This window comes from Maylandia zebra, linkage group LG6, assembly GCF_041146795.1.
Source record: "Maylandia zebra isolate NMK-2024a linkage group LG6, Mzebra_GT3a, whole genome shotgun sequence".
Taxonomy (NCBI): Eukaryota; Metazoa; Chordata; class Actinopteri; order Cichliformes; family Cichlidae; genus Maylandia; species Maylandia zebra.
Genome location: NC_135172.1, coordinates 13828640 through 13853998, shown reverse-complemented (window position 1 = coordinate 13853998; position 25359 = coordinate 13828640). Strand labels below are relative to the sequence as shown.

The following is a 25359-nucleotide window of genomic DNA, read 5'->3' as shown; positions in this document are numbered from 1 at the left end:
ATTGTTGATACAGTCTGTGTCTGTATCAGAACTTTGATGACTAAAACAAAAGAAAATGAAAAAAAAACAAAAAGCACTGAACTCAAAAACATCAAATATATATATATTTATTTTTGAAAAGTGAATTTCTTCACTTTGATATATTCTGTTCATGTGATGAGAAATATTTTAAAGATTTTTAGATATTTGATTAACTTATGTCTCATGAAAATCATAAACCTGTATCTCACATTATTAAAATATTTCCTAAGGTAGCAAAGGATTTTAAATCCAGACCCTTTAAAAATGTTGTTTTTGCACTCAGCAGTTGGTTGAGGCTCCTTTCAGAATGAATCAGAATTTAGAAAGTAATTTATATGTGGCTATGAATACTCCTTCAGATTTAATATAAATCTTTATTTTGTAAAGTCTCATTCAAAAACAAAAGAGCACAAATAATAATAATAATAATGATCATCACAGTGTAAGATTTTTCAGTGCAAATGAACATGTTTAAAAAAAACAAAAAGACCAAAACCTAATTTCTGATTAGCTTGGTCCACCCATGAAATGGAAACGTATACTGTAATTTACTTGAACAATTTTTAAAAAGTGCAACAATATTTCTCAGCAGTGTGAGAAAATAAAAAAAAATTTTTAAATTATATATATATATATATATATATATATATATATATATATATATATATATATATATATATATATATATATATATATATATATATATAAAATAAAAGTATTTAAAAAAAAGTAGAAGTTTTATGCATTACCTAAACAAATTAAAAAAAAAAAACCCCCACAATATTAAAAATTTCAAATCTAAGCATCACAAATCTTGTGAAGGCAAATGCTGGAACCGCTGGAACAAACTTCATAGAACATTTGCTCCGCCAGACTGTCTCTGTTTGGCCTCTCAGGCTTTAGCACCCTTCCAAGTGCAAACAGACTGCTGAACTACAAACCTCATTTGACACTCAGTCATGTTACCAAACATCACAGAATGACTTCTCACACAGCTCTGTAGATCACCGAGATCACACTCACAGTGAAAATGTAAGAAATGCATCAGAATTTATGCAGAGTTATAAATACTGCTTCAGATTCTGGATGGATAATCCTGAAGCAGCCTGAGGTTATTTTTTCTAAAAGTAGATCACATGCCAGAATGATATTTGATAACAGATGCAAAAACATGTATCCTTACATGTCTTGTTCCAACTTCACTGACTCTGTATAAGCATAAAAACGCATGTTCTATTGGACTACAGCTATGCCAGGGCTACAAAGCTTTCAGCACCGCGTCGTGATTCCAATCTTTACTCCAGCGAGTGTTTAAACACATCTTATCATTCCGCTTACCACCCCGGACCGTTTAGGCATCGTGGTTTGTGAATGCACTGTTGATGCAAAAAGATCACTGCAGTGATCAACCCAAGTCAGACACTATTACTCGTTTCTCACCTCATTGGTTTTGTTTCTCCTTCAGTAGTCCGGTGCCTCTATTGTTCAACACAGCAACCATCCGGCAGACAGAGAAACAAATCAAGAACCAAGATAAATTCCCCAACAGTAGATAAAGCCAGTCTTCAATGTGTTTACTGCTAAAAATAAACACTTCTCGTCAACTCATTTGCTGCAAATTGTCCCACATCAATTGGGCACCTCCTCATCCAGTGCAGTCTGTCACAATGCTACTGTTTCAGGGTGCATTAACTGCTGCACCACCAGGTCGATATTAATGATGGGACTGAAGTAGAGTGCCCAGTAGAAGAGGCAGTTGCACACAAACTGCGGGACAAAAGGCCAAAGAAGGGCAAATGCAAATCCCTGAGTTAGCATTTTCCACAAGTGGCTCCACATCATTTGTGGAAGAGTCCTACAAAGAGAGGGAGAAAACAAGTGTCATAAAACCACTACAACCACTACTCAACAGCTATCAACCCAAATCTTGTAATCTTGTACAGGAGATACCAAACCCAGTTCCAGGTAATACACAACAGACAGTATAAAACATGGTCGTAGTCTCTAGGTCTGAAATGTAAAGCCAAGGCAGAAGTGCCAGAAATCTTTCTAACAGCCAGCAGGGGGCGACTCTGGATACAAAAAGACTTGCAGTTGCAGAGAAGTCTGTGCTCCATTTGTTTTCATTAGCCAATAGGTGATGTCACCATCACTACATCCACCTTTTATACAGTCTATGCATACAATGCAGAAAACATGACATTAATACAATGGTTTGCACAGAACTGCAAGGAATGTTTAAGCAGGTCCTGTTTTCCTTCAGCGGGACGTACTGCATGTCTTTCAGATAAGATAATATTTACACTTAACCAGCATTTTAGGATAAAAAATTGACTTTTGGAGCTGTTGAGTTTCAGTGTTTATATTCCTGACTGGCAGGAATATTCACTTACTGTGTCTGGGTCTTATCAGTCACTGAAATTAAGTAAAAACATTTTTATCTAGGTTCACATACCCATTAATTTGGCACCAGAAAATGTTCCCAGTAACACTAATATGCCTTGTGATGACCAAAGTATGCCACGTGACCACAGTATACACATCTTTTATTTCGACTATCACTTCCTTCTCAAAGTTAGTATAACAAAAGTACAATCTGATCTTACTTTTTGCCATAACACACATACCCAATGACCGTAACTGTATTAATAACTAGATTTTTATTAGAGAGTATTTATCAAACTGTGCAGAACTAATCTGGATTGAGACAGTTTAAAATCTATTTCAGTGTTTGCATAATAAAAACAAGAGCAAAAAGAAAATCACCCAACCCTCACACTGCATTTACCTGATCCTGGCTCTCATCCACAGTCTCCATAGGGCGCAACCTTCAAGGACAGACAGCAGCATGGCATTAACAATGATGAAACGGGATGTCCAGTAGTGAACGGCCAACCAGTCCCAAGCAAACTCTGCGATCAGCTGGTATGGAAGCAGACAGTATTTCACAAGAAACTCTGCCCATTGTTGCCAGCTGGGATCCACCTAAATTAATAAGTTTTAAAAGAGAAAAAAAAAAAAAAGGGGGGGGGGGGGGGCAGGAACAAAACATGTAACCTGAATAGTCATATGCATTGCACATGGAGCAAAGTTTAAAGAAGTCTAAACATCTTCATGCTCACAGCGCCGTCTTCATCTAATTACCAGAAGCAATCACAGTATGTAATTTACAAAAGGTCCCCAGTGTTTTCATTTTCAGCTCGTTACAGTATATTACAATTTATTATTCATGTGTCATTTCAGTGGGAAGTTTGTCTGGTTTGTACCTGTGAGCTGACAAAACTGCTCTCCACTGGTTGATCGCTGTCTGTGACGGCTGGACAACAAGTGTGCAGGAAGGGCAGGAAGGTCTCAGAGTAGTCGAACAAATACAAGTAAAAGATTGTGAGACGAGGGGAGCGCTTCAGTGCGTACAGCAAGAACAGAGACTTCCCCGCATTAGCCGCCTGACAGAAACAGTAAAGAGACGGTTCTTTAACTGTGGAAATGCAGATGTGCTGCTTTACCAGCAAAACACAATGTGCAACTTGTAAAGATGTTAATAATACTGAGCATCAGCCATTCTGACGCAGAAGTGTGGTCACCTTGTATTCCCAGAGGTTCTGGGGAGGTTTGACCCCAAGAGCTTTAACTCTTTCCAGTTCAGCCAGAATAACCCGTCTGTGAGCCGGATTTTCAATGCTGTAAGGCGATTTCAACAACTCTTCTTCCCCCAGCATCAACAGGAGCCTGAACCAGAGAAATTATCATATTGATTTTAAAAACATTAATGAATACATTTCTTTAAAAAATAAATAAATAATAATTCACCTTCCATTGACGTTCTCCTGCTGGAAGGGTTCTTTGTACAGCTGGGCCCAGGGACCCAGGTTTTCGAGCCAGGATACAACCTCTTCAGGTGTCCAGTGAGACACGGGCTTAGTGATCAGCAGGTCATGCTGATCCACTGGACCACTGCTCCAGTGATACACCAACACCATCACCTACAAACATACACAGGAACACTGGTCTGAATAGTTTAACCCAGGGGTGGGCAATCTCAGTCCACGAGGGCCGGTGTCCCTGCAGGTTTTAGATGTGTCCTTGAACCAACACAGCTGATTTAAATGGCTAAATTAGCTCCTCAACATGTCCTGCAGTTCTCCAGAGGCCTGGTAACGAACTAATCATGTGATTCAGGTGTGTTGACCTAAGGTGAGATCTAAAACCTGCAGGGACACCGGCCCTCGTGGACTGAGATTGCCCACCCCTGGTATAACCATTACCTCACCTTGCAATAATAATCCAACTTCACCAGATGTCGCTACATTTGTTTAACTTGAACCTGCAGCTGAGTTGGCCCAGTCTATATTTCCACAACAGATTGCCCAAAGCATCCAAAATAAACTGAGGCTTTGCAGAAATGACAACACTTAGTTCACCTAAGACGACCCAATAATCATCACCATGAACTGAGGTCAAAAACAGAACTATGTTGTAATCTGTTTACTTATTCCCTGCACCGTACACACTCAGACATACATTTTCAGCCACGTGGCAAAACACAGGGGGACGTTGTTCCCAAGTGCCTCAATATTACATAATTTTGATGCTTTGGTTAAAAGACAACAAACTAAACAATTACAGGCTTTGCAACATGTAGGGTTAGGAATGTAGTAATGTTTTGATTCTAAAGAGGTCCACAATTTAGAGATGGAAAATCAGGTTATATTCAAAGTAACTTGGCACTAGCAACTGAGACTGAGGAGGACATGCCCTCTGCTAGTCACTTAGGGTACTAGGAGACACATGTTCAACGAAAGCATAAGTAAGACACAAGGCACTTTCAAAACGAAGAGCCGTGTCTACCTTACACATACCGTTTATGAAATCAGCACAAATCCTAATAAAATGGGCAACTCATCATTGCCGTTGCAAGAAAATCCAGAAGGTAATGTTTAAGAGCAAGGAGGCATTTCTAACCTGCTTGTGTGTACTTACAGCCACACATGTGAGTGCAGTTAGGACTCCAGAGAAGAAAAAGCCTGCTCCTTTGTGCTGGGTTGTCTTGGATCTACCCAGGTTGTCACCATATCTAAGATGAGGAAGACAAACATGAAGGATGGGCTTTGTAAAGCTGGCCCAGTTTTATTAAAAACCCAAAATAAATGAAGTACGTGCAAATAAATACAAGTGAAAAATGAAGGAGACGTCAGGCAAGTTGGCAAAGATGAGATCAGTATGGCAAAGGGTCAGCGTTGAGTTTAAAGCTACTTAAAGTCAGTGCCAAACAATGGTGTGTGTGCAATGCTGTGTTTCAAGTCATCATCATCATCATCATCATCGTTTATTTTTATAGCACTTTAAGAACACACCAGGCAGACCAAAGTGCTGAACAACACAGATCAAAACAACTACCAAATTAAAAATACCATAAAATCATTACATACAATAAAATAAATAAGAAGGTGTCAGTTTCCTACAGAGTTAAACGCCAGGGAATAAAAATAGGTTTTCAATCTGGACTTAAAGACCTGCACTGATGACGCTTGTCTAATTTGGAGGGGAAGGTTATTCCAGAGCATCGGAGTACAGGGTAACCACAAGAAGGACAGACTATTGGAAGCTCTTTTTCCACATAAGCATTTTTCCCAGTTCACAGCCATTTTCTACGATTGGTTTGTGTGCTGAAGCAGCACTCACTCCTGTGACATTACGCAATCTGACCCACAGCCTGATTATGTGGATAAGTATGGCGTCACTGTGTGCAGTGCGATAACCACTAGGGCAAATTTGCTCTCTGTGGAAAATCTACAACACTGAAAATTCAATCCCAAAACATTCCAGTCATGAGTCTCATTCATTCCAGGGTTAATAGATCTCTTTGCAAAGCGTAACGCATGAAACTGCAGCATCTGGAACTTAGTTAAGAAACGAAGGTGTGAGGAGCAGACTGATGGATCATCCATGGCTAAACCTCCTGTTGTACGAGCTTCCTTTGAGTCAGTCAGCATCATACTGAAGGATGGAGGAATTAAATCACTGTATCTGGTAAAGACCCAGCAGACAACTCATGGCTGAGTTAGTGAGTCTGCTCCACAGCCAGTTGTGGCTAGTGTATATCTCAGGGTTAGCTCTTTGGGCTTCTGGAAAGCTGAATTTAAACCGGTCAGATTTCCCAGTGAGCATGATTAAGACCAGGTCACTGTCCACACCTCCAGATGTATCATCTTCCCTGTAGGATTTTCTTGGCAGTGTTTATTTGGATTTTTTGGCACCACCAGGCCATGTCAGCTTTGTAAATTAACAATTTATTCAGAATTGGTACTTCTTGGAGTTGCATTTACATTTACTCTCAGGGCTGCTTTAGCTTTGAGCCTCAGGAGAGCACCAGCTTGTATGTGCTGTCTTTGAAGCAGGCTGTGATGTCAGCAAAAAGGATTAGTGAATCAAATGCTTCACGTTTGTTTGCAGCTTTCCTCTGATTACAGGAAGGTGAGACTGAACCCAGTCTTTGGAAATCCCAGCTTTTCAACATGCATGCAATGTTAGACTGCCCATGGTGTGAAACGTTAGTTGCTAAATGGCTAGACTTGTTTTTAAATTGACAGTCTTCATGGACTTTACACCAATATATACATATATATACCAAAACATATTTGAGAATCAAAGTACCTCTGGAAAGCCAACAAGCTCCGGGAGATTTTGGGGTTTGCTTGGATTTCCGCTTTCCTCCGCTGTACGACCTCACCAAAAAGTTTGTCAGTTGCATCCCTAAAAAGAAGAGGATTACATATGATTATATCAGTTTGATATCTATATCAAACTAAGCAGGACTAACTTATCTCCGCGGAGCACATGAAGATAAACCATCTTGACACAGCAATGTCAAGGAAAATTTGTGGGCAAGCTGATAAATACTTCTTTTCTTTTCTTTTTTAAATTCAATGGAGAGACGAGTGTCTGAACGACATCTTCGATCTTGGCAGCTGTTTTCAGCTGCATCTGAGCGAGAACATTTCCACATCTTAGGTTGAAACATCAGTATGTCAATCAGTTGTCATCCATTTCTTATAAACCGCACGTCCTTACCACAGATCATTAGTTCCTGGTTACTCTCATGTCAAAATATTTGTGTCTAATATTTGCTCTCGTGTCTTTCAGTAGAACAAAAAAACGGTCATGTGACTGCGAGTATGAGAGAGAGTGAAAGTGAAACAAATCACAGATATTATTGTAAAAGTGTTCACCTCTAATGTGGATTTCGCTGTGGTGAAAACATCACCAAGCTTTTTTTTCTCCATGAAACATAATCCTAAAGAGATTAGAGTTTCCTAGAACTGAAATGGGGATCTTCTACCACTAAGAAAAAGCATCAAACTTTAGGCTTAATGTACTCAATTTATTTTTAGGATTTACTAAATGACATATCAGCTAGCTTCTTCCCAATCTTATATTGTGCTTTGCTCTTCAATAAGAGGTTATGGTGAAACAATAATGAATGTCTGCTTCTGGTGTAACTGCACACATCATTACTGGTCATCCAAACTTTCCATTTCTTAATAAAGCTAACTAAGCAAGCTTAGTAGAAGTCGCCAGTAAGTCTCTGTGAGATGTGAATAAAGCAGCCAGAATATCAAACATTAACCCACTGATATGGCACAGCTATGAGAAGCATACCTCAGCAGTATGTTGATTTTAGGAAAGCCTTCCCACTTCTCCCGGCACTCTGGGCACTCATTCTTCTGCGAGGACTCCCACCATAGAGCGAGACAGTGCCGACAGAAGTTATGACCGCAGGTCAGGGTAGTAGGGTTGACCAAGATGTCATAGCAACAGTGACAAGAAAATTCATTTTCTGAGATGCCGCTCGCTGAAGACTTTAACTGAGGAGGGTCGGAAGACTCGGATAAGAGAGAAGACTCATCCATTAATTCCTCCACACTGTCATTTGCTGAATTCAACTTCATCTGCTGCAACATATCCAAGTCTGAAGGAGACACAAGGTTAATAAGCCTTAAATCAGAAACTATAACATTTTAGGTTTTAAGTAGGATATGGGTGCAAGCTGTAAATCAGCGGTCTCGAACTCAAGAAATATATTGTGCCCTTGAAGTTAAGTTTTTTTGTTAGGGAGGACTGAGTTGTATAAACATGTACAAACATGTTGGATTGGCTGTGTTAGTTCAGTGAGAGAATTATTTGTAAAGAAAACAATTTTCACTAGCAGTCAAACACTAATGTGTACACTTATGTCTGCATTAAACACTACTTTTTTGGAAATAGGTGTCGGTGTTTTCTTGTTCGTACTACTTGAGCACTAAAGTGGCCCTCCAATGAGATGACAGTGCCAGCAGTGATCCACGGCTCATTTAAGTTTCAGACCCATGCTCTAAATGCGTCACGTAGAAAAATGTTTACTTTAAAAAAAAAGAAGAAGAAGAAGAAAAAGAGATAGCAGTGCTTCCACCAAGCCTATCCTCGGCACTACAATCCAAATATATTTGCCAACAACAGTTCTTTTAACATTTCAAAACTGCATAACTGGATGGCCCTGTGCTTTGCTCGTGCTTGATTTAAGGGGTAAAGCGACCAGTCATGTTTTTGCTCAGTAAACAAATATTTTATAAACGAGAATCTGTTTTTCTGACATGACATCTCGAAACTCAAAACACTGTACAAACTGAAAACAGAAAGTAGTTGGCATTTTCACTGGATTTGACAGCTTTCGTTTCATTTCCATATCACGTTTTTAAATTCTTGCAAAAAAAGTGAACTTGAAAACTCAGTAAATGGCTAAAAATAAATATATCCCCACACATCTGAAATCTAAAGTAATACTGCAAGCATTTAAAAGCAAACATAACCATAATTAGTTGTGGCTGAGGAACTATGATTGAAATTAATTCAAAACTATGGTACTTGGGATAGGATGTCAGCAAGCAATTAAAGCGCGACTTCTGACTTAAAGGCAGCTAAATATGACAAGTACTTAAAAGTCACTTGATTTCCGTATACAAACAGGGGCTCGTGACAGCACTCTGTCAAACAGTGCAACTTATTTGATTTTCAAATAACAAAGGGTGAACCATTACCAAGTCTGAATACATAAACAAAACAGTTTGCTCACTTACTGTGACAGCACGCAGGTACAGTTTAACAGCCCTAGACGTTAGCTTCACTCTCTAATTAGCTAGCTAGTTGCTAGCTATGCGCTAGTTGCACATCGGTTACTGCTGATCTGCAAACATGGGTTAACTACAATTATTAGTACCAAACTGCGCTATCGTTAGCTTCAAGGCTTACATGCTAGTAAGCCAAACTTAGCTCAACAGTACGCGCTGATTGCTAAGTTACTAACTGCTAACTGGTGTGGTTCAGTTGGCTAACCTACAGTTGTTACTCGCCTCAGGACTGGTCTCTGACAGGTGACCGACTGCAGAGTGGCATGACTATCCGGCTAATAACTAGATTTCAGGCTCATTTCGCGAGTACAACTCAACGTATCCACACACAGTAGCAGTTCTCAAGCAGTTCTGCTCTTTCACAGCCTCCTCCTGCAGTGGAAACCCCCACATGCAAGCAACCACAACCACGCATGCGCCTGAATGCGTACCTGCCACCCGCCTACCTCACAATGTCGTCACCGGTGAGGAAGAGGTCCGGTGTCCTCCTCCTGGGTAGAGTGAGAGCTCAATCCAGCAGACGTGACTTTTTTTAACACCTGCGTCAGTTCAGCGCAGATCAGATCCTGAGGCTCATTTTTATTATTCCTCAGCACCACATTATAACATTAAAATACACACAAGCTTTTTACAGAGACCCTGTCGAGTTTACAGTGTGTTATGCTTCTTCATATTATCCTAAATCACCATCATGATGGCAGAGTGGCAGAAAGTACCTGGCACAGTGTAATCGGTTCATTTTATGCTGCTTTCACTCTTCTGCTTTACTACAGTAACCGGAAATAAATGTGCTTCTATTCCCTGGAAACACTGGTATTTTGCAGATTAATATGAATAATAGTGAATATAATCAGACGGCGAATAAGTTTTATAACTCGAACACAATCCGCGTCTAAAGTACTTCAAATTAGTCACAGCCTTTACTTGCTACTTTGAGTAGTAGTCAGTAACTACTTTCTTTTTGTGCTTTTACTTCAGACATCAATTGTGAGAGTTTTATTTCTACATTGTGATCATGTGTGGAAGCAAATGCATGTTTATTTTTTAGGCAATGTAATCTCTCGTGAATAATCTTTTTTCCTGTCCCATAGTTTTTTCTCATCAAAATTTGTCTTATTTCATTTTAGCTTCTGAACTGATTTGAATACTATTTGACTTTGTTTGAGATCTGAGACATTTTCAATAATGGATGCTTAAGTTTACTCCAGTTACTCCCAGAAAAAAGTTTAAATACAGTATTATCATAATGATAAAAAAAAATAATACCAGTTGATGGGAATACAAACTCTAGTCTAACTTTTATTTTAATTCTAATTATACTCAGCTTGAATCTGAGGAAAAAGGAGGAAAATAAAAAATACAGCTCTATTTTCAGTCTACATTGTAGAGGGTGGTTCCGCCTCTAAACAGGAAAATGTGTACAGTCAGGAGTTAAAGTGGGATTCAGCGGGTGGAGGGACCCTAAAATTGGATGTAATGACTCATGACTCAGTGTGTGTGTGTGTGTGGGGGGGGGGGATCACAAATCACAATCATTTCTATTGAGAGCTCAAGTAGATTTTCTTATTGTACAAGCTGTGACCAGCTGATCTGCTCCTCTTTGTAGATGTTCAACCAGATGTCAGCAGATGTTAGTGGATCTCAGCATCAGCATCAGGGTTAGGGTTAGTTAATTTATATCAATGATACTCTGCTACACTTGATGTAACTTAACTCTGACCATGAAACCACGATCACTGTGCATGCATCAATCAATCAATCAATCAATCAATCAATCAATCAATCAATCAATCAATCAATCAATCAATCAATCAATCAATCAATCAATCTTTATTTATAAAGCACTTTTCATACAAAAAATGTAGCACAAAGTGCTTTACATAGTTAAAAGCAGCCCACCCCACCCTCCAACTCACTCCCCACACTCTCATTAACAGTCACAGACACTGTTCTTTACATTAAACCCATCACAGTACAAAAAACTAACCTGTTTATCCTGCACTAACCTGCAGAGGATTTTCATGTAGCCTTAAATATCACAGTTAGTCTACCTCAGTTTGTTTGGCAGCATATTGCCCCATGTACAGACACAGTAAATGGTTTAGACACATGAAGACTTTAAGTTTTTAATTTCCCTACCTTTAAATGTAACTTCTTATCTCCCTCTCCTGTCCTGTCTCTCTTATCTTTCTCCACCTCTGAGTGAAATACCCTGTGAAATACAGCTGGACCTTTAGCTAGCAACACACTGCACACAAACAGTTAGTATGTTTTCTGATGTTTATTGACCTGATAGAAACACTGCATTTAAAATCACCTGACACTTAAAAAAAAGTCACTCCCTTTATGCTCCTCGTCTTCTGTAGTCCTAGCTACAGTAGATGCTGAAGTATTGCAACCACAAGAAACAAAACAAAACGAAAAACACATCATTTGTTGCATTTTCTTTAGTGAAATCTACAAAAAACACAAAAGATGGTAGTTTGAGAGGCATAAACGTGTTTTTGCACCAACACGCCCAAAGTCTGCTATCAGATTACAAATGAAATGCTAATGTTTTCAATGTTCTCTGATGAAGAAGATATGGGTGTATAGGATTTCTCAAATCTTTGTGTTCTGTTTTTATTTACATTTGACCCAGCATCCCAGCTTTTTAGGAATTGGGGGTCATAAAATATTATTGTCAAGTAGGAAAGCTTTTGGAAACAATCAGAAATATGGTTCGTCAGTGAACCAGGGAAAGGGTTTTACCTCACATATTTCAACAGGCTACATTTCAGTCTGCAAGTGTGCAGCAGTAAATATGCATATTTGCATATCTATTTCACTTTCAGTGTGACTGCTTATGGTGATGGACAGGTTGATGAGATCAGGCAGGAGTTTCCATAGACTGTGATGTTTGCAGACAACATTGTGATCTATAATGAGTAGGGAGCAGAAGTGAAAGAGTTAAAAGGAAGGTTTTTAAGATGGTAATGAGACCTGCTATAATATACGGTTTGGAGACATTGACAAAAAAGCAGTAGGTGAAGCTGGTGGTGGCAGAGTTGAAGGTGCCCGAATTGTTACTGGGAGTGATGAGGATAGGCAGGATTAGACATCAGAGGGACAGCTCAGGCTGAGCGGTTTGGGGAAAAAGTTAGAGACGCAAGGATGGCATGCGCACAGGAGGGGATAGTGGATGCTGAAGATGGAGCTGCAGTCAGGAGGAATAAAAAGAAGGATGTGGTGAAGGGTTGGGGTATGTCGGATGTGACAGAGGAGGATGCTGGGGATAGGGTGAGATGGAGGCAGATGATCCGCTGTGGCGACCCCTAAAGGAAGCAGCCGGAAGAAGAATGAGAATAGGAAAGATGTCTGAAAAAGTGGAGGGCAGAAAATGGATATTTAATTTTGTCATCTGTCTGTAGAGATGCACACCTTGTAATCACGGGGAGGCAGTAATTCAGCAGCAGCAATTTCAGCGTCGAAGAAGAAGAGGAGGAGGCGGAGTAGAAGAAGAACCGCTGTTTAAAAGAAAAAAAGGGAAAAAAGTGGTGGCGCAACACAGTTTAGCTAGCACAGAGTGCACGGTTAGTTCATGACAGCTGCTCCCATCCGGAATAACGCTTGTACTTAACCCCGTGTGTAGCCCTGTTTCTCCTATGACATCCTTCACAGTCGGCTCCGACCTCGCACTATGTTTGAGGTAACGTGACAGCGTAGCTGCTTTCAGGCTGTTACTGTGCAGCTGGCTGCAGTTTGCTGTAGCTAACCAGTTAGGTAAATGCACGTCGTAAACAGGTTATCCTCGTAGGTCAGGGACACCGTATTACTTGAGAGTGCACCGGTGTGGACTTGATGCTAACCTTCTTACGTTCATGCACAGAACCAATTATGTCATTATAGCTTTAAAGCTAGCTGGTTAGCAAACGGTAATTGTTATTAAACAAGGCAGAGCTGCATTCATTACGATAGTACAATGACTTATACACTGCGACTGACTGATGGAGACGTGGAGGCATATATTCAGCGGCCAAGTGAAATAGTCAAGAATATTTTCCTGCAGGGGATAACGCAAGCAAACGAGACAAAACAAGTTTATTTTGAAAGGCTGTTCAGGTTGCTGACTCTTGGAACCCAAGAAAGGTCTAAACAGAACTTGCTGCTAAACTATTAAACAAAATCTAAATCTCTTGAAATGGATTGTTTTCATTTTACAATTGTATAAGAGAAATATTTTTACTTTTGTGAATTTAGAAACTTGAGAAAGCGTTTTTCTTTTCCCGGACACTAATATATAACTATCAGAATAAATCCAGGTTAATTTTTCAGACTGTGTTAGAAAATATTCTGCAGCACTTAAAACAGAAGTTTAACATTATCCTGCATGAATGCTTTATGGTAGGAAAGGTTATAATTTTACCAGGGTGGAATAATACAGACCACATTACATTTATGTGAGTTGGTCCGGGTCGTCGGGAATTATGTGTGTGCAGTCCACTTGGTAGCCTCATCAGCCTAAATTAATTGAGAAGGGGGGGGGGGGGCAATATTTGGAGCGTACAGTATTTAGGGGGGGGGGGGGTTACGTTGAAACTAACAGCAGATTCTTGAAGTCGTTCATACGTCCAGTTAAACGGGTCAGTTAAACTTTTTAGGCTGGGATACAAATCAATTCAAGTTCATGCTCGAGTTTATTTGGTAATTTTAATGCATATTTAATACGTTTCTTGACATTTTGTTGGTTGGTATGGTTGTTAAAGACAAACGTTAAATTAGTAAGGTAACTAGTTAAATGGGATTCACTGGTGGTTGTTTCGTTGATGATGGTTGGTTGATTTTAGGCCAGTTTTAACATGTTTCATAATATATCTGCTAAATGTACTCTAACATTGTCATATCGAGGCTGTGTGCTCATCATCTGTGTTCAAAAAACAAAAAGTGAACTTTTAGAGTTTATGTTTGAGGTGATTTCCTTTTCGTGGTGTGTGCGGTTACAGCCTGTGGCTCAGGTGTATTGTTTCTTTATATTATATAATTAATGCACAATTATATAATGTTTACATTACACAGTATTAGTACCAGTATATCAGTATTGCACTTAACGAGAAGTATACAAGAAGAGACATATTTCAGTTATGTTGTTACTGTTGATGTTGCATAATTTGTCCTACAGGGGGCACTCTGAAACGTCTATGTTGGTAACGTGTTTGGAACGGCAGCCATCAAAGCAGATCGAGTTATCCACGACTTGTTATAACAATAAAACAAGATGGTTATGTTAGTAAGGACTCATAAATAACAAATCACAACATATAATCTCTGTGTTTCATCTGTCTGACAGAAAAAGCAGCTTTTATATCAGATTTTTAAAAGCACCAAATATCGGTTTCTGTATTGTTCTTAAAAATCTTATATCAGCCGGGCTCTAGAACATATTATATCAGATGTTTATTCAATTCAATACAAAATGTATTTGTATAGCACATTTAAAAACAACAGAGTTGACCAAAGTGTTTCATCGGTTAAAAACAAAAGAAAACAATAGAGAAACAAATACAGATAAATTAGAAACAAATACAGATAAATAAGAAGACAGTGAATTAACAATAAAAACATAAAACAGGCCTGATGGTACTCGTACTGAACTCGAATTAAAAGCCAAACTAAAAAAGTGAGTTTTAAGATGCATTTTAAATGACTGAATAGACTCTGAAGTACGAATCTCCTCTGGCAGATTATTCCAGAGTCTGGGTGCTGCTACTGCGAAGGCCCGATCTCCTCTATGCTTCAATCGAGACCTTGGTTGTGCTAAGAGCAACTGGATAGATGATCTCACTGCTCTTTTGGGGTCATACATGTTGAGGAGTTCGTTTAAATAACTAGGCGCCATATTATTTAAAACTTTAAAAGTAAGTAAAAGAATCTTAAAATCAATACGATATTTTACAGGGAGCCAGTGTAAATTTGCTAAAACTGGCGTATCAATTAGATGTTGTAAGAGTGGTAAGAGTTTTTTTTATTCTTGCCGTCATTAATCTAAGTAGTTTTACTTGTTTAACCTGAACTCTCGAGTCTAGGATGTAACGCCATATTATGTAATCACTTGACAAAATGCAATATCACTTACATTACAGTCATCTTCAAATGCTTCTGGGTATCCATTTGGGCAGATATTTTGAAGCATTACCTAAATTAAATTAACTTAACCTCATTTCAGTGGTCAGTTAGCCATAAAAGCAGATATAAGGTCAGTTATGAAATTTGATAAAAGCTGCTCAAAATGTTCGCTGACTTTTTAATCTAGGTTTGTTTGAGTGTCATCGCTCTCTCTTCTAATGTTTGCATTGAAGAGCCTGTTACAAAATGGGGCAGCACGGTGGTTAGCACTGTTGCCGCACAGCAAGAAGGTCCTGAGTTCAATTCCACCATCAGGCCGGGGTCCTTCTGTGTGGAGTTTGCATGTTCTCCCCGTGTTTGCGTGGGTTCTCTCCGGGTACTCCGGCTTCCTCCCACCATCCAAAGACATGCAGCTTGTGGGGATAGGTTAATTGATTAATACAAATTGCCCATAGAATGTGAATGTGAGTGCGAATGGTTGTCTGTCTCTGTGTGTTAGCCCTGCGACAGACTGGCAACCTGTACAGGGTGTACCCCGCTTCTCGCCCTATGACAGCTGGGATAGGCTCCAGCACCCCCCGCGACCCTGAAAAGGAATGGATGGATATTACAAAATGTATAAGTTGCACTTTATTGATGAAAGTATAAAGTTGTTATCTGTTTTATAATTGACCAAAATGGATGTTTAACTGCTGTATTATGTCAAGTAAAAGTATTCAAAATGATTAAGTTATTGTAAATGGCCTGTATTTGTATAGCGCTTTACTAGTCCCTAAGGACCCCAAAGCGCTTTACACAACCAGTCATCCACCCATTCACACACACATTCACACACTGGTTTGTGGCAAGCTACATTGTAGCCACAGCCACCCTGGGGTGCACTGACAGAGGCGTAATATAAAAATAAACAGTAACTTCTGATGGCTTTATATAGCAGCTCTTTTTTCTTGTGTGAAACTTGAGCTGTTGTAGAGTAGATGACCTGTTTTTCCTTCTGTTTGATATCTTAATAGGATCCTGAACTTCAAGATCCTTTATCACTGAGTCTGAATGAAAACTGCAGTGACCAGTCTTCCCCCAAAAAAGCACCAGCAAGCCCCGACTACACCTGTGAGATTCCAGAGATCCGAGTAATCATCAAAGAGGAAGAGGATGGCTGGACTGTGAGTGAGAATAGTGAGTGGAGAATCTTGAATTATAGCTTCTCTTCACTACATGATACACGCATTGTTGCTCTTTGTGATTTTTCACCTTTTTTATATATTACACGCAGATGAGAGCCTCAGCTCAGAGAGAGAAAAAGAGGATGCTTCTGTAGACGGCTGCCTTCCCCACCAGAAAGCGAGTGGCGTGGAGAGCTCTGCTTCATATGGCGTAAAGAAACCCCAGAGAGGATGTGCAGCGGAGAAACGGTTTGAGAAGCCTTGCCCTGCCACAGAGAGCCTGCAGAGACACAAGCTCGCGAGCTCCGATGAGAAACCGCAGATTTCCTGCAAATGTGGGAAGGCATCAGGAAACGTGACTGTACATCAGTGCAATAACACAGGAGAGAATCCCCTCTCCTGTCCAGGACGGGACATGACCCCCGGTCACAAAAGGAACGTGAAATCCCATCAGGAGCGCTGGGACCGAGACCAGAGAGCATCTTTACACACAGAAGAAGAGCTACAGCAGACCGAAACGTCAGCACCTTGCCAAACTGTATGTTGTTTTAGATTTTGTAGATATTATGAAAAGATCAACACATGAAGTTTTCATTGTTTGTTTTTTTAGTCATCTAGCTTACTAAATTTTATTTATGTGTTATTCGTGAATGCATTTATAATGTCCCAGTCGGCCTCGTGCAGGAAGGTGTACATGTTTGTTCTTAAAGATCGGGTCTTAAAACTCATGTGACCATTAAAACTCATCCCTCGTGTTCATGCTGCCCATTAAAAGATCACATTCTGTTCTTTTTGAATATGAGTACAGAATCAGTCCTTGTGCTGTGCGTCTCAAATCAGTTTAGATCTCACAGGTTTAGATCTGACAATCTGCTAGACACGATCACATGGTGACAGTCAGGAGTAAAAACTCCCTTTTAACTGGAAGAAATCTATATTTTGATATTTTACGTTTTTGACTGCAGTGGAGGGACGATGATAAGATGAGGACTTCGTAACATTGCTTACATTATAAACACTTTAGGAAGGGATGTTTTTGTGTGGCGCATACTAAAGGAATGACATGTTGTTTTAAGACTGACTCAAAGAATGTAGCTTTTAATTTTCCCCTACCAAGAGTGGTCCAGCTCTGCTGTGTTAAGTACAAGAAAATGTTGCTAGAAGAAATCCTCAGTGTTTTCTTCAGTTTTAATTCTCTCGTGCCCTTTTTTTAAACTCTGTAAGTCAGGGGTGTCAAACTCAAATACACAGTGGGCCAAAATTCAAAACTGGAACAAAGTCGCGGGCTAACGTTAATATTTATTGAAATATATTTATTCCTCCAGATATAAGAATGAATCTTTTCTTATGGACTCAAACACATTTTGCTAAAAAACTGAATATGGAACAAGCAAAGCTTAATTCTAAACAATATATATATTAGCTATATAATACCAGTAGGCCAGCTCTAATAGTAATTTGGTGTGGCTTCGCGGGCCAAATGTAATTAGGCTACGGGCCAAATTTGGCCCGCGGGCCAGAGTTTGACACCTATGCTGTAAGTGATTGCTTCTTAATGTCACGGTGTAGTGCTGCTCTGTTGGAAGCTGTATAAAAACAAAGTGAATTTTGAATTTCCCACTATTTTTCAGACCTTGTTTTTTTTTACCTTTTTTCCCCTTAAAATTTAGAAATAAAATGCTTATTTGTCCTAAGTTTTGACTGCATGACTTGGAAGTTCCCCAGTGTGAGACTGCTTTTTATAGTTTTTAACTTTTGAAACTAAAATTGGATCTTTTGGGTTAGATGGGAGAAAACAGCAGTGATAAGTGTGGTTAGTTGTATAAATAAGACATGCATTTTGTTATATTTAAATTAGTGGTAATGCTGGAAAATCTGTGCACTTATATTCTTCTTGCTATGTTTTATACGTTGTGTAAATACAGAGAACACTTTCCTTTTATTCCAAAACCCAGCTCACGCTGACGTAACACGCTCATAAATCTGGCCCTTTGGGTTCAAAATACTAATGATGACTTTCCACGAATATGCAGCTACTCTCTAAGAGGCTTCATTAATCTTGGCGTTTTTGCAGTTGAATGTTTGATGGCTCCAATTTGAAATGTCACATGCGTTAGGGCAGAGGATGAGAATAGGAAGTTGTTTTTGTGTGAGGCCCTTTGTTTCAGTCGGTCCAGTGAGGTCCGGTGTTTTTGGACAGTGACACATTCTTTGCAGTTTTGCCTTTGGATTTGAAATCAAGCATTCAATATGTGATTGAAGTGCAGAGTTTTAGCTTTAATTCAAGAAGTTTAACAAAATTATGTCTTTAACTTTAAGAAATGCAGGATTAAAATCATTTGACAAACTAACATAATCCTAAATTTAATGGTTGTTCTTAATACTTGGATAACAATTCTTTGCAGTCATGACTGCCTGAAGTCTGGCAGCCACGGACATCACCAAATGCTGTGTTTCCTCCTTGAGAGGCTCTGCTTGGCCTTTACTGCAGACACCTACGGGTGTTGGTTGTTTGTAGGTCTCTTTGTTTCAATCTGGTCATTGAGGAATGTTTCATTTATTTGCATTGAGAAACATTTGGGTTGCTTTTGCACTTTGCTTTGAGTATTAATGATTTACACCGTAAAGCACTGTTCAGTCAGTTTTGCAGCATGTGGGTGAATCTGAGCAGACAGTGTAGCCCTGCACACATCACAATTCATCCTGCCCCTTCTATCAGCGGTCACATTATCAGTAATCACCTGCTTACATTGGTTAATGCCATAATATTGTCTCCACCATCATCATTGTTTGATAGATGATGTGGTATGCTTCAGATCATGAGCTGCTTCTCTCTTCCATACTTTTCTCTTCCTATCATTCTGGTACCAGTTGAGCTAAGTTTCACTCAAAGCTTTTTTTTCGGAACTGTGGAGACTCATTTTGATGTTTTCTGGCTGATTTCGTCTTCCTGTTCGTGAGTGTAAGCAGTGGTTTGCACCTTTCTGTAAACCCTCTGCACTGCATTCATGTAGGCAGAAGTTGTTTGCCTTAACCAAGGAAAGGATTCGTCTCATAAGTGTATCTATCAGGAGGCTGAGGCGTAGCGCTGGCCATTTTTCCCTTTTGGACTCAAATAAAAGGATAGCAAATACAAATTCAACAATGATAAACAACTCCAGAAACTTTATCTGCCTAATTTGTCATGGAATAACAACATAATGGACCTTTTGCTCTTAGATTCTGACAATGGGAAACAATGTATAAAATTGGATGGCTATAATTTCTACATGGTTAATGCAATGCTTTGGTTTAAACCCCCTGAATTAAAGCTGCAGGTCTGTACTTCAGTCTTGATTGTTTCAGTTGAAATCCACCAGTAGTGGTGTAACGAGTAAACATGACAAAAACTGTTTCATTGTCCAGAACCTGCAGATAACTTTGTCATTCAGTAGCTTCTTCGCTTCCTTGTGACAGATGTGCTCTGACGTCGTGAATTCCTTTTAGCTCTGTTTTCTGTTTTTAGAATTCTCCTAAACGTGAGCACCCAAAGTCACGCGGGCTCAAGATGGCATCTGAAAACTTAAACGACCAAACGCTACATTTGACTGTAAGACTGCATGCAGGGGAGGAGGAGGAGGAGGTGGGCGAGGAAGAAGAAGAGGAACAAGATGAAGAGATTGGAGGATTAATCAACTCTGATGGAGAAGTGGTTGAATGGGATTCTGGTGAGTTATCAGCACCGCGGGTTTAATGAAAACCCACGACTTCTGCAAACAATACTCATTTATTTACACAAGGGTCCTTCCTTGATTCTGTTTCTCATGTGAATTTGTAAGCTTATTGGCTAAAGAATATCTTAAATAACAGAAGAAATGCATTAATAATCTTTCCCAGATACTCACAGCACTCATAGTTTGCATTTAGTTTATCACTACATTGACATTCCTTCTTTGTCTGGATTGCAGACTGTCAGTTTTTTCTTTAACCTAAGGTAACTGTTTTGATTTTTACAGCAGGCAGCTCTGACCGAGGCTCTGATTGCTCAGCAGGTCCTCCGCCTAGCAAGGTAATTCATTTTAACACAGTTTATCAGTTTAATGTCTAAGATTGGGTAATTACTGCATCTCAGTCACCACGGGAGTGCTTAGTCTTGTAGTGTCGACTGTTGGTGTCATAAATCAAATCAAAATTGCTCATTTGCATCTGCAGCACCACTCGTTGCCTCCTGCCCTACACACACCTACTGCCACTGAATAATTGGGATGTTGTACATACAGTAGTTTAAAAACTGACTTTACAGGTGGGCTTCTGATGTTTTTTAATGATTGTGATCATGCAGGAGTCTCAGCTGCGAGGCCAAAGCCAGAGAGACAGCAGCAGCCCGACGCTCATCATGGAGGTTGTTTCTGTGGGGGAAGATGAAGAAAGGGAGGACGCAGAGGAAAAAACAATAGGGGCAAAGATGAATGCTGCCTCCCCCTCATACTGTGGTAAACACAAGTGAAGGAAAACCAAAAAACTGTTAAATAATCATCACATTTGGTCCTGAGGTTATTTTGTTTTGCACTTGTTAGCAGAAAAAAGACCAAGAAGAACTAAAAAGGTTCCAGTAGTGTATGTGGAGAACTCAGACACAGAGCTAGATGTTCCTGCAAATGCTGGTGAGTGACATGAAGTAAAAAGGTAGCACTCGTGGCACATTCAGAAGAGATGGAAGGAGACCATCAGTGTAATAGATTTCTTTTCCGCTTTTTTCTTCATCCGAAAGCAAAACGAAGAGGCAGAAGAAAGATTTCTCGAAGTCCACTGTTGCCAGCTGAAGACTCAGAGGCAGATGCAGGAGGTCAGTGAGTGATTCTTGTGTTTTCTACTGCAGCTTAACGTATGTTAACTACTCTGAAGTTACGTTATTATGACTTCATAAGTCATAATTAGTCTTTTTCTTTATCTTAAAGTATCACAGCGTACCCGAAGAAAGAGAAATTTGCATGCAGCAGCAGAACCGGAAGAATTAAACTCAAAAAATACCCGCCGTGCTGCTGGTAAGAAAAGAAAAAAATAAGCCTGACTCTTGAATATTACGTCCAAACTTCAGATATTTGCTTATATCCTATAATTCCTATAATTTATAATCCTTATCTTTATAATCTCTTCTGCTATTTGCACATTCTTTACTGTAAATTCCTAAGTTAATTTGTAAATTTTTGTAGTAAACTGTAAATTGTAAATATTGTAAAACTTTTCTTCTGTCATTTAATGGTCGGGCATTGTACAGCTACAAGCATTTCACCCCCATGTCATACTGTGTATGGTTGTGTGTGTGTGACAAATAAAATTTGAATTTGAATTTGAATTATATGCTGTGATTCTTAAAATCTATGACTTAATTTTTTCAACAGCAAAGCGACCGTATAGACAAAGGAAAGATACCAAAACATCTGGTGAAGCAGAAGGAGAGAACATGGCTGTTTCACCAGGTAAGAAATAATAAAATTACCTAATCAGTGAATAACCAGCTCAGTGTTCAGCTGAGGTACTAAAATGGTGTTTTCTGAAAACCCAGAAAAGCTTTTCTGGTTCAATGCTCATTTAAACAAAGACCGAGGAAAAGTGGAAAAATTTTTGTGGTCAGGCAAATTGAAATATGAAGTTCTTTTGGAAAATATAGATGCCACGTCCTTTGGACTAAGGGAAAGGGACCAGGCAGCTTGTTATCAGCTCTCAGTTTTAAAGCCTGCTGTGATGCTATGTGGCTGCATTAGTACCTGTTGAATTGTCAGTTTGTGCATCTGGAAGGGCACCATCAGTGCTGAAAGGTATAAACAGGCTTTAGAGCAAATTACGCTCCCATCCAGAAATCGTTTTGAGGGAAGGCCTTGCATATTTCACCTCAGGTCACACATGCTCCCAGACTCTGTTAAAAGAAGAGAGAATGATACACAGTGGGAAAAACAGCCCTGTTTCCCACTGTATCATTTCAAGAAATATGTTTCTTGACATGATACGTTTCCTTAGTTCGAGACATTTGATATGTTTTCTAGGGCTGTTCGATATAACGATATATATCGGCTGACAATATAAAAACATCTAACGTTTCATTTTACGCTATTGTTTGTTTCGTGGTGTCAAAATAAACCGTTTACAGCAATATTTTTTCATCTTTTTGATGGTCACTGTAGTGGCTATATTAATTAAGTTCTCTCTTTCTCTTATACTTAATATAACCACACTACGGACGGACAAGCGCCTGTATTTATACGTTGTGGTTAGCAACAACAATGGTAAAACCATCGTATGTCCGCTTGTTTATTTTCCACATAAACCTTTCACAATAAAGCTCAAGATCCTGTTGAGACTTTTCAAAATAAACTGAATCACGTGAAAAAGCAGATTTTTTTACGGATGAGAAGTAAAAAAAGAGCCGCCAGGTGTTAAAAAATAAACCTTAGATTCAAACGTTAGAACAGGCTTTCCCCCGCAGCACGCCGTGTAATAAATACACGTCGTGTAATAAATCCCAGTCGATCAGGAGCTTGTGAAATACTCAGTCTGGCACCAGCAACCATGCCACATTCAAAATCACTTAAATGACCTTTCTTCCCCATTCTGATGCTTGGTTTAAGCTTCAGCAAGGCTTCTTGATGATGTCTACATGCTTAAATGCATTGAGTTGTTGCCATGTGATTGGCTGATTAAATATTTGCATTAAGGAGCAGTTGAACAGATGTATCAAACAAAGATTCTGGCAAGTGTATAGAGTATAAGCTTTCTAATGATAATTTCAGTGTAAACAGTTTGGAAGCATTTAAAGACAGAATATTATCTGAACATGTCTTCAACATGCAACAGAAACAGGCCTTTAGAGTCTCTACTCTTTCTTTTTATGCATAATGAGTGTAGGGGTAATGAGATCTGTATATAAATATCTTCGGGCCAAAATGTTGCTGCTTCTGTTTTTCATTCCTGTAGGTGTCAGATATGTAGGATTGGTTTGACTTTGAACAGATCGTTTTGAAGAAGACTTCAGTTTGTGAGCTACACGTCATGTTTGAGCTTTAAAATAGAAGCCTCACCTTGTAATTTCCTCTTGTTTTCCATCTCCATAGACAAGAAGCGCCCTGGCAGAAAGATGATCTGTGTACCAATTGAAATACCTCCTGAGCTCCTGAAGAAACCCAAAGAAAAAATGGAGTACCACTGCTCAGTGTGTGGCAAAGAATTCCCACATGCCTACAAACTAGAGCGGCATGAGCTGATCCACACAGGAGAGAAACCGTACTGCTGCTCCATCTGTGGCCGTGGTTTTAACCAGAAGGGAAATCTCAAAACGCACTACAAAGTCCACTTAGGTGAGAGCTGCTAACAACGCAAATATAATACTTGACAAGCCAGAAGCATTGCATTGCACTGTTGCAATACAATGGTGGCATCTTTCACTACTTTTAACATTGGCACTGTGTTTTATTTGCTCCAAATGCATTTTTATCTTGGAACTGAAGATGCATGATTTATAGTTTTTCAGAGCAGCATTTGCCATTTATACTGCTGATAGATTTGTCTTGGTCATTAACTAGGAAAATTGTAATGATTAGTATATAATAATTAACCAATTTAAGTTTTGATCTCCTACCTGTTAATCCTATGACCTGAGTTATTTGCACTTTTACCCCAATGTAAAAGTGAGGTAAGCCTAAACTTCTATGAACTGCAGAGGTTGTTATACCTCAAAGCAAAAGAGTAAAACATGGTTTGAATCTTCCACTTCTCTGTAGGTCGTAAGGGTGCTGTGGATTTTGATGATGAGGTGAATCCCATAGCGTCAGAACTCTCTGAATATTTAAAATCCCTGCCTGGCGAGTCCAGGATTCGATCATCCCTCCGTTGCCTGGAATGTGGAAAAGACTGTGACAGTCATTCAGCTTTGCAAGCACACCACATCACTTCACACACTCAGACAGTCTCTGAATCAGGCCCCATCAAGCCCGGCGCACCACCTCTTCTCTTCTGCCGCCGCTGTGGCATTCAGTTTAGTGAAAAAGAAAAGCTGGAAGAACACATGAAGACCCACATCAAGGAGAAGCCCTACTCCTGTCCCGACTGTGGCAAGAGGTTCATTAACGAGAGTTACATTCAAATCCATCAGCGCATCCATACTGGGGAGAAACCGTTCCTCTGCTCTCAGTGCGGCAAAGGATTCCATACTGCCTCCTCCCTCAAGCTGCATGAAATGCAGCACTCCGGGGAGAGACCGTTTGCATGTTCCATTTGTGGGAAGACATTTCGGATTAACTCTTACCTAACAGCGCATTACCAGACCCACATTAAAGACAGGCCATTCATTTGTAGCATTTGTGGAAAAGGCTACTCCAGAGCAGAGGAATTGAAGGTGCACCACAGACTTCATACCGGAGAGAGACCCTACGAGTGCGGGGATTGTGGGAAGAGTTTCATTTATCGTCAGGGCCTTCGGCAGCATCAACGCACACATGCTGGAAGACGCATCGGGCCAACCAGACAGCTTGGTAGACCAAAACAGCAGGCCAGGCTTGACATCTAACACTTAATCTATCGATGAATTTTTGTTGTTAACCGTGTTTGAAAGTATTGCAGTAAATTGTGTTTTTCTTCCTTCCATTCCTCACAGCTGCAGAAAAGATGATTACTGTGTCTAAAAAATGTACACCACAGACTTCCTGTGGGTTGCCAAGAGTTTGACAGTTTGTTGTGTGGGTTTTTCTTCTATCCATGTTTTCTAATTATGTTTTTATTTACCACCACTTGTAGCTCATCTGTATAAATTTGAGTGCCTTTGTAACCTGCATGCCAAATACTAATTAATGTTTAAAAAAAGATCATGCACTATATCCTTGATATTTTAAAATCCATGTTGATGGAATACAGACATTTTTAAGAAACAGAGATTGTTT

At 39.5% G+C, this 25359-nt stretch overlaps 2 protein-coding genes across 7 annotated transcripts; one reads left to right on the top strand and one right to left on the bottom strand.

The window, feature by feature from the left end:
* Positions 1-756: 756 nt before the first annotated feature.
* LOC101475806 (bifunctional apoptosis regulator) lies at positions 757-9664 on the bottom strand. Of its 5 annotated transcripts, none has more exons than XM_004569048.3 (9): positions 9632-9664; positions 7681-7990; positions 6676-6774; positions 5002-5095; positions 3832-4004; positions 3606-3750; positions 3288-3467; positions 2810-3006; positions 757-1876 (listed from the first exon to the last, which is right to left on the bottom strand). In XM_004569048.3, the coding sequence occupies exons 2-9, from the start codon at positions 7980-7982 to the stop codon at positions 1684-1686; spliced, it is 1383 nt and encodes a 460-aa protein (XP_004569105.1). In that variant the 5' UTR covers positions 7983-7990; positions 9632-9664; the 3' UTR covers positions 757-1683. The 5 variants fall into 5 exon arrangements, with proteins under 5 accessions (XP_004569105.1, XP_004569106.1, XP_004569102.1 ...); XM_004569049.3 differs by having other exon boundaries at positions 9617-9640; XM_004569045.3 differs by lacking the exon at positions 9632-9664 and adding an exon at positions 9135-9591.
* A 2847-nt stretch (positions 9665-12511) lies between these two features.
* On the top strand, positions 12512-25349 carry LOC101477338 (uncharacterized). Of its 2 annotated transcripts, none has more exons than XM_004569053.5 (12): positions 12512-12873; positions 16301-16463; positions 16561-16988; positions 19956-20157; positions 20446-20498; positions 20772-20922; positions 21010-21093; positions 21201-21275; positions 21388-21474; positions 21832-21909; positions 23539-23781; positions 24205-25349. In XM_004569053.5, exons 1-12 carry the CDS (start codon positions 12865-12867, stop codon positions 24987-24989), a joined length of 2358 nt encoding a protein of 785 aa, XP_004569110.1. In that variant the 5' UTR covers positions 12512-12864; the 3' UTR covers positions 24990-25349. The 2 variants fall into 2 exon arrangements, with proteins under 2 accessions (XP_004569110.1, XP_004569109.1); XM_004569052.5 differs by having other exon boundaries at positions 12513-12873; positions 21007-21093.
* Positions 25350-25359: the final 10 nt, after the last annotated feature.